Source organism: Glycine soja, chromosome 11 (genome assembly GCF_004193775.1).
Source record: "Glycine soja cultivar W05 chromosome 11, ASM419377v2, whole genome shotgun sequence".
NCBI classification, from domain to species: Eukaryota; Viridiplantae; Streptophyta; class Magnoliopsida; order Fabales; family Fabaceae; genus Glycine; species Glycine soja.
The window spans coordinates 49675409-49685284 of NC_041012.1; the positions used below are offsets into that span (position 1 = coordinate 49675409).

General features: G+C 32.4%; 1 protein-coding gene across 1 annotated transcript; it reads right to left on the reverse strand.

Annotated features, from left to right (window-relative positions):
- Window positions 1-3755: 3755 nt before the first annotated feature.
- Window positions 3756-9055, reverse strand: LOC114377122 (vacuolar fusion protein MON1 homolog). Its single transcript, XM_028335522.1, has 14 exons — window positions 8508-9055; window positions 7618-7697; window positions 7437-7508; window positions 7262-7301; window positions 7082-7183; window positions 6774-6895; window positions 6416-6548; window positions 6252-6343; window positions 5916-5997; window positions 5762-5826; window positions 5291-5578; window positions 5113-5204; window positions 4674-4738; window positions 3756-4378 (listed from the first exon to the last, which is right to left on the reverse strand). The coding sequence occupies exons 1-14, from the start codon at window positions 8823-8825 to the stop codon at window positions 4283-4285; spliced, it is 1647 nt and encodes a 548-aa protein (XP_028191323.1). The 5' UTR covers window positions 8826-9055; the 3' UTR covers window positions 3756-4282.
- Window positions 9056-9876: the final 821 nt, after the last annotated feature.

Below are 9876 nucleotides of genomic sequence, written 5' to 3' on the forward strand. Positions count from 1 at the left end.
AACCTAAGCTGGAGGGTTGTTAATGAAGCAATGACTTTTAATTTGTTGTAGTCCTTTATTCTTCATCCCATTTGCTATAAAACATGCTATTATTTGGTTTTACAGTCTTGAACCTACAATAAAGGTTAATGAAACACTGCCTCGTGTTATTATCCATTAAGCAATGATGCATTAGACAAAGTTCATAATAGAATCCCAATAGTTCTTTAAGTGTATACCACAAGCAACATGAAGGTTTGTTTTTGTTTACTATTGAAGGATAATTTTGAGTATTTTAATATATGGTTATCTCACATCAAGATTGTAATTATAAGAATAAGAAGAAGTTTATTTTTATTAGATGAAATGGTTGGAAGAGATGGTAAATGGTAATCAAATTGGCCATTTTAATTGGCAAAGGAATTTTCTTTTAAGTTGCAAGTAAAGCTCAATCATTATGTTTATTCCTTTAAATGCTAAAGTTTTTTAGGACGATGTCTGGAAAACTTTGAATTCTATTATAGGGGACTCCTAGCAGCTAAGCTAGAAATGTTAAAATTCCCATACCAGGTTACCTAGTATGCATATAGAAAGAAATGCATACTCTCCACTACAGGTGACTGCTATTTACTGATATATGCAATTTGTTTCTTTCTCTCTCTTTCTCTACGTATCCATATTGTAGGCCATTTGATTACATATTTTCTTATAGAAAAAGGGTACTAGAAGTTTCACAAGAAGAGCTCTTGCATAGTTGTTATATATGACATAGAAACATGAGTAAGACTCTTATTTGATTTTCTAACTAGGGTGGTCTCAATGCCAAGGTCTTGAGAAGTTTGCAATTTTATATATTTTTTGAAATATTTGGCTTGGGTATAGAAGAATAATGTATGGCTTACTACATTACTACATGGTAGGTGACAGTTTGCAATACCGGTTTTGACAACTATGAAGAGATATCATATGTGGATGATTATGATTCTGACATTATCCTCCCACCTAAATGTTCCCAAGCGCTTTATTTATGAAGATTGAATCCACGAATAGTTAACAAGATAAAAACTGATTATCATGTTCACTTATGAGTTACTTTACAGAAAGAATGAGACAAGCATTAAAGGAACGTAAGTGGTTAATGTCGATAGTTTAAGAGTTTTAGAAAATTGAAAAGAAAATTCTCAAAATAGAACAAAGAAATTGTCAAGCAAGCACGAAAAAAAAAAACTCTTACACTTTATAGGTTTTTTTTTTTTACCTTATGCTCTTCTTCTTCATGTTATTTTATAGAATTTTTTTTTATAAAAAAATTAAGGTAACTATTTATTTCACTGACTATTAAACTTGATATTTTTTAGTACTACTAAAATAGGATAGACTATGTGTAATGCACAAAAAATAATATAAGAAATATAAAAAATCGTATAAATGAATATGTATTAAAAAATATATTGAACTAAAATTAATATACATATCAATTAAAAAAATGATAAATATAAAAATAATATAACACAGTAGAAATGTGAATACACAAGACGACAAGACCTATATTTCTCTGCTAGTTTTTTTATAAAATTCTTAATCTAATTTATTTAACCAAAAACCTAATGTGACCTATTATCACCCCGATACCAATGGACACATAATAAAAGCCCAACTTATAAATAAAACAAATTTACTTATGAAATTAATTTGTTTTGTTTCATTTTATGTATATCCGCTCTGGATATAACATTGAATATCTCTGTTTAACGTAGCTAAAACAAATTCCTCTATTTATATTAAAACTAAAATGGTTATTATTTTCCTATAAATTCTTTATTTCTTTCTCATTTATGAAAAATCTGTAAAGTATTTAAGAATTAGATAAAGACAATAGGGTAATTAAAAAGTATTTTTTTAAAAAAAATTAAATAAACAGATAAAAAAATCTGAGACGGGTAAAAAGGGAATATAGAAACTGAAAAATAACGATATTCTCAGGTATCCAAATAAGATAGTTTATAGCCTCTTTTTTTTATCTTCCCACTTTCATATAAAAAGTATTGTTCCTATATATTTTTCCATTTAAAAAAGTTGAAGATACTATTAGTTATTATATTCTCAAGCATATTTTTATCTTTAACTGATTCTTAAATATTGTACACATTTATTATAATTTGGAGAAATAATAGTGAATATTATATTAGGAAGTTAAAAATATTTTGAATGTAAATTATTTGAATATATCATAACCTTAACTCATTAACATTTAAAGTTAAATACATCTTTACTTACATTCACATGCAAATTCACTTTATAAAAGTCTTTCAAATACTTTTAAATAATTTTAGGTACAAAGTATTAAGCTGCATCTCGGTTCCAACTCAAGTCTCAAAATCACATTTTTAATGTGTAAACACTCTCATCACTTTCTGCAAGTAAAATAATAAAGTACTGACGATGTTAAATACCTTTCCTTATATATCAAAATAAAAATGCAGGAAAAAAAAGAATGGAGAAATTAAAATACTATATGGATTGAAGGAAACTTCAGCCTTTATTTGTCTACCATGTGATATGACCTAGTAAATGTTTTGTTTTCCTATCCTTGGAAAAGGTCCTCTTAAAGGAGCAAGCCCACATGCCATAACATAACAGAAAAAAAAAAGTTAAACACGACATCCTTTAGGTGAATGGTTTATCCATTTAGGGTTGTTGACGATATGAATCACTTGTGAATTTAAATTGATCCAGATCGATTCAAATAGTTTGGGTTCGATCATTCATGTGTTTAAGTCAAAATCGAATTGAACCGATCAAAATCATTCATGTATGGATTTGAGTCACGAGTTTAGATTTATAAATCCGATCAATACCGAACAGAATAGATCAAAATCAATCAAATTTTTTACAGTTGTTTTTGATTTGGCTTTAAATATGGTTGATATTGGGACTCGCATTGAGACTACTAGTGTTGAAACTTCTTAATATATTACTTTCATATACATCACCTTTTTTCATAATTTTTTTTGTCATGTTTATAATATTAATAAATCATATTTAGTTCATCTGTTTTAACAAATCAAGTTGTAACAAAACTTATGATAAGAAATGAGTTTGTAAGAAATAATTGTGATTTATATTATTATAGTAAATCTCATTAAAGAATATTTTATTTTAATTTGTATTAATCTATTTTAAAATACTATGTTGATAATATTAAATAATCACTTTTACTACTTTCAGATATTTGATAGCATTATATTAATTGTATTGAATATTTGAATGAATCATGATATAAAATAGTAATTTTAAGAAAACAAATTAAATTTAAATGAGTAACCCGTTGATCTGAACCGTACCAAACTGTTCATGAATGAATTGGGTTGGGTTAAAAAAATGTGATAAAAACCAAACCAAACCCATCAAATTTGACTGAGTTAGATCCTAAATCTGACCAAACTCGACCCAAATCAGCCCGCAAATACCCCTATAACCATTCCCAATTTCGTGGCCTCTATGAATTGGAGTAAACATTATTATTTCATGGAGAGTAAATGTTATGCTAGACTCTGTCACTTACTTCAAATTCACATTCCATCCCCACTTCCCAGATTGCAGCTCAAATTCGGCCCAAACCAGAACTAGAACCAAACCTAATGCCTACACCTCTGTGAATGAGAAGCTAAGCATGGGGCCTCAACCGCATTTACACTCAAATCTTCAATCGATATTTAGACACAAAACCAAGCAAAGATGAATGTATGTATCGTCCCTCCAAGCTCTCTCATCTATCAATGGAATCAGATATAATTTTTTTAACATAATGAGCTTTAGATGAAACATCATCCCTCAAAAATAGCCCACTGGAGCCACCACACCAACCAACCAGTCTATGGCCTTGTTTGGATAAACTTCATAAATATTTATAAGAGAAGAAAATAAGAAAGTAAAATATATTGAAATTAACAACTTATGCACTCTAACTTTTATAGAAGTTAAATGAAAAAAAACTTCTAAAAAATCAAGTGTATCAAGTTTATTTTAACTTATCCAAGAAGTATTATTTGGCTTTCTTATTTTCTTCTCCTATAAGTTACGTATGGATAAATTTATCCAAACATGACCTATAAACTACAGCACTAATAGTATTTGAATAGTTACAAGCAAACTGCAGTTCTGCTGTAAACACTAATACAAAGATTTTCCATCAGATACTTTCTTAATAGAACATAACGAGGAAAAAAAACAGGAAAGATTAAATTCTATAGAAAATTTATTAAATAAACACTCTCGCATGTTTACAGTAATTGATTGAAAATCACCATGAAAAGGGGCTAGCTCCCAGCAAAAATATTTCATTTTCCACATCTTTTACCCACTGACACACCCGATTGCACGTCTTTATTGCCAAGGCCTGCATACAAAAATAAATGCAACTCTTTTACTATCATTCCCCAAACAAATGGACTAAAGAATTTTTTTTACCAACTGCGGTAATCTTAATGAAGAAAGGCTAACAACAAGATACCCAGTGCTAGATTTCAAACTTAACAAATTTTTATTCAGATTTTCATTGAATGTTAATTATGAATATACAGTTGGCTAGTGATAGAAAATATAGTAGTCATAGCCTATAGGACATTTAACGTTTTTGTGCAAGATAAAATAATTGAGATTTGAGAAATAATGAAGGCAAGCAAAAAAAATACCTTGTCTGCAAGGGGATCAAATGCAGCATAAAGCTCAAAATCCTGTGTTACCCAACAGAGCAGAACTGCCAAATAAAATTATTACAAGTCTGATCAGAGTTCATCAAAGCATCCAAAATATAATAGTGCAACTATATCCCACATGTATAGATTGGCTTGTCTATTATTGGTATGAATCTCTAAATGCATCTCACAGAAAATAAGGGGTTTGCTTATTGATAGAATCATTCCTTCTGAAACATCCAGATCCAGGACTAAAACTGCAAAAAAGGACTATTACCACCTCCACTTTTTCCCCATAAGAAGAAAACCGTAATTCATAGATTCAACATAAATAAATGCATCAGGCAATTCAGGTCATAACTACATACTCAGAATATCACAAATCAATCTCTTGGATGTATTATAACTACAAAACAAGAATCACAATATTTGTTACCGTAGTTTTCATCCCTTCTAAACTGGGTTTTGTGTGGCCCAATTCCTTTATCATGCATGGATGCAAAAAGTTTCTGGTAAGCTCTATACAGTCTGTAACAACGGAGACAGGTTATATTGCTGACAATAACAAAAATGCATAAAAAAAGTTACAGCAACATAATCCACAAAATCACTACCTTTTCTGCTGCTTAGGAGTGTTAATCGGTGATGAGAACTCTGAAGATATATATTGATCCAGATAAATGCTGCGATATATGAAATGCCACAACCCAGCAACACCACCAATGTGACAATTAGGTTCCCTTTCAGGAGAATCTGATGGAAGCCTATGCTGGCTCAAATGAGGAGATGATCCAGAACTAGGTAAGGGCGGTACATCCTCAACATGCATCCCACCATCTAGCAAGGATCTCTGAACTTCACTAAGGACATTTGACTTCAAAAGTACCGTTTCAATACGAATCCTGTGAATTGGCAAACAAGATTCTGAACCAAGCAGCCAAGAAAGATATTGCTACGTAGAGACTGAGGATCTCTTTGCTATGAATCATTATGTTCTCTCCCCTTTTTAATTTTCTTCTTTTCTCCCAAATAAAACATCATGAACCCAACAATAACAGCAGTCAGATTATTAAACCATCATTTACCTGCAATCCTTAAGATGGTAAAATGCATCAGAACTAGTGGTCAGCAACATCAAGTATGTGTCATCCTGCCACACATATGTAAAGCTCTGTGACCTCTCTCGTTTATAAAATGTAAATCATGTAGCAAATTTCAGTGCAATCAACTCCGACTCACATCAAAAAAGTGGATATAAGCATACAAAAATGCCAAACCATTGTATCTTGGCAAGCACACGGGAGAAAATGCTTCTGAAGTCCTGCATAGTCAAATCCCAAGAAGGAGTAAGAAAATGCAAAAATGTACCATAAAGCAAAGAAATCCAAAGTCCAAATGATTTGCCAATGCACTGCATTTAAAAAGTTTTACTGCTTGTGTCAAGCAGACTGAATATATAGAAAACTATACCATCAAACATCAACTAGAAGTCTAGACTGAATGAAAAGTAAGTTGTACTATTAAACCATCTCTGAGAAGCTATCTGAAAGATAAAATAGTGTCAGTTCTGCTTGCCTAAAGGATTCTGATGACATAACAAAGTTGGCCAGGAGCAGCATATCATCTGGATGAAGAGAGGCTTTCTGAGCACCAACTAGACTGATAACCTGCCTTCAATCTTTAATGAATTATTTTATCATTTTATATTAGCATGTAACTAGACAAATTCAGTGTTAAACCTTGTGTCTGCACATCAGAATAGCAAACAGAACACCAGAATCAGCAACGTCCTGCAAGATAGCACCGGCAGCTTGCCTGGTTGCATATGCAAGAGGTAGACAAGTATAGGCATGAAGAAATGTAGCTGGATTCCTGATACAATCAGAAAAATAACAACATTTATCACCCAAATATAACATAAGATATTGGGAAATAAGGGACATTAAACATACAACCGACCATCGGTCCCCAACCCCAACCCACCAAAGAAATGCACAGAAGATTACAGTAAAAAGCACCCTTTATCTTACAGAAAACGTTTTAGTATTTCTACTTTGAAACTAAAAGACAAAATGTGCTCAGAGCAGAGAAACAAACCAACTAAAAGAGTGGATTAGTGAAGAGAAGACAATGTCTGTTCCACCAAGCAAGGGTGTCATATCAAACTTTGGATTCTTCTCAAAACATCTGTTTACTGACTTTGTTAGTATAACAATCATCTGCATACATACCAACAACAGGGATGTATCATAACACTGCTGCAACATAACTAGTTCATCTGAATGACAAAAAAAAGACACAATAGCAAGTTGAGAAACACAAGTTGAAGAAACAGGAATAGCGAGCAAGCAAACAGCAAATCCATTTTTTTTATTGGGACATACAAGCATCCAACCCAATTATACCTGGCCATAAATAAGCTCCAACTGCCCCCTTAGTGACTCATAAGGCTCTTCTGTGCAGCTGATGCAGACCAAGTAAATTGGTCCTTTTACAAGAAAAACCACCTGTAGCATAACTTTAAATGAAACAATGTCTTCATGAAAAAAAAAAACCTTTTACAAGGGAAAGGTGTGCGATCAGACCTGATGCTTTCCAGCCCTCACTAATTTGACATGGTCACCCCTGAAAACATAAAAGATAACCATTTTAAAATTTACTCAAATTATAGTCAGATAAAGAATCAAATGCAATTAGGAATATTGCTGTAGTTAGAAACTATCAGGCTATAATTAACCAGAAGGAAGACAGCTACAATACCCATTCTCCACAAAGGAAATGATTGCTTGCAAAGTTGCTGAAAAACCAGCAAGCTTGTGTTCGTCTCCATACCTGAAACAAGAAATAGAGGAATGAGTCATGTTGTTTTAGGCAGCAATCCGAGAAAGAGATATGAACAGCAATCAAGGGGAGTTTGTGTGAGCAGTTGATAAAAACTAACCTAGAATATATTGGTTTGCCAGAATTACTCAGAACAAAAAAATGCTTCTTCCTTTTCCTCCATGAAATGGAAGCATCATCCTGCACTTTATTCATTAATCAAACAGAATATGATATTACAGCATATATTCAGTGTAATGCCCTCTTATTGCTTGAATTTAAAAAATAAACGTCTGTATCAGAAAAAATAAAGTACTTAACTGGAATTTCCAAATATCTCATAATATCTATAACAACAGTTTGTTGGATTTCAAAAGTTAATGCTTGAAAACAAAACAATATTTGTTCACTTTTGTTTCCCATTTTTCCATGCAAATTCTTATCATTTTCATGCATTTAATTGTGACTAGCGAAACTGCACACTTATGATTCTACACCGCAGCTTATCTCAGCACAGGTTCTACTTATGTAATAAACTCAATCTTGATCATCATAGACTTGGCACAAAAAGTTGAATGAGTGTAAAGTTAATAACGGAACAGTCTACGGAATAAACCCTATACAGGAGCATTTAATCTTCACCGATGAAATCTAAGGAGCAACTGAAAACGCAAAGAAAGCAGTTTCAAATTCATCAGTCTCTTTGTTCCAGGTTTGCGTCTACTTCATCATAATAGTGGATGATAGCAAGGGAAGCAGAGCACGAACAAATGTCCAAATGTAGGTTTCCTAATTACTCATTAGGCAAGCCGTATTTGCATTATCACGAGATCAAATCTAATCATTAGATCAATTATCAGTTGTTTCGTTCATAACAGTGAGGGAACGGCACTAACACGAAATAGCGAGGAATATTGCGAGAAGCGTATATATATATATATATATATATATATATATATATATATATATATATATATATATATATATATATATATATATATATATCAATACCTCATCGGCGTGTCGTTTTCCGGGAAGCCAGGAGGAGTGAGAGGGAGGTTGAGGTTGGGAATCGTGGATGGTGATCTCTTGAATTTCGTGGTGGAGGACGTCATCGACCTGGGAGATGCTTGAGGCGGTGCTGCTACTGCCCCTTTCGGCGGCGTAACCGCTACTAGTGGGGCTGGAGGGGTAGGAGGAGGGTCGGGCGGCGGATCCGTTGGATTGTTGTTGGAGCTCCGATGATGGTTCGGAATCGAAGAGGCTCGGTGAGAGCGGAGGCAAGTCGAGTCGGATGGGAGGGTCGGAGTCATGATCCGCTGAACTCATCTCACTCACTGCAATTCTTCGATTGTGAAGATAATGAAGAGAGAGAGAGAGAGATTTGAGTCGCTGGACGCTGGTGCTTTGCTTGCTTTGGCGGAGTCGAGTCTGAGTACATGCGTCCAGGGTGCATCCCGCCACGCACTGCCATCTGTGGGCCGGCGGCCTAACATGTTCCCCAAGGCCCAAGCCTGCAATTAGCCACTCCTACATCTGGGTAACTGCTTCATGCACCTCCAATCTTGGCTTCCCTCTGATACCATTGACATTGTTAGTTAAGGATCCCAAATGACCTTAGCAAACTGAGGTTTAGCATTTAATCTCTTATGGGTTTCAACCCATCATCTCATGCATACTACCTCAAATTTCCACCACTAAGCCGATCCTAGTTGTTAAAATTGTATAAAATTAATTGTGTGTTTATTATTTTTATGATAACGGTTAGGACTATTATCATTTAAAATAAAAATTAGTTTTAATTCCATGTATAAAAATAGTAAATACTTTTTTAAAAGTTATTACTTATTAAAAATTAGACATTTAAATAATTATGAAGGAAGGAAAAAAAATTCAATCCCCCTTTAATAAGTTGATAGATTTGTCTCTAATTAGTAAAACAAAGTGTATGAATTATTGTAAATTCCTTTTGACATTATCTTTTATTCTTATAAATCAATGTTACCATTGTGTATAACAAGATAACAATTTATTAAATAATTATGTGGCGATCATTGATATATCTAGCTATACATTATACATTGATATCTCTTATAAGGGTAAATAAATAATAATATCCACCAAAAAAAAATCTTGGTTAACTAATATTTTTAAAGTACTGATTAAACAATAATAAAATTATATTAATTATGTTAAAGATGAATTAAAATTACAATAATATACATTGATAAATATTGTTCACTTTTTTCTTTTTTTTTATAGGTTTTTCAAAAGACTTATCATTTGAAGATAATTATGTTTGAGACTAAGAGGGTGTATTAAAAGATTTTTTTATATAAAAAATCTTGTGCTATTTAATTAATATTTTTAAATAATAAAA

Coding starts and splice junctions, on each gene's coding strand:
- LOC114377122 (XM_028335522.1), bottom strand. CDS start 8,825: ATGAGTTCAGCGGATCATGACTCCGACCCTCCCATCCGACTCGACTTG. Junction 5,998..6,251: donor ATGTCATCAGAATCCTTTAG/GCAAGCAGAACT, acceptor TTGACTATGCAG/GACTTCAGAAGCATTTTCTC. Junction 5,579..5,761: donor TACCATCTTAAGGATTGCAG/GTAAATGATGGT, acceptor GCCAATTCACAG/GATTCGTATTGAAACGGTAC.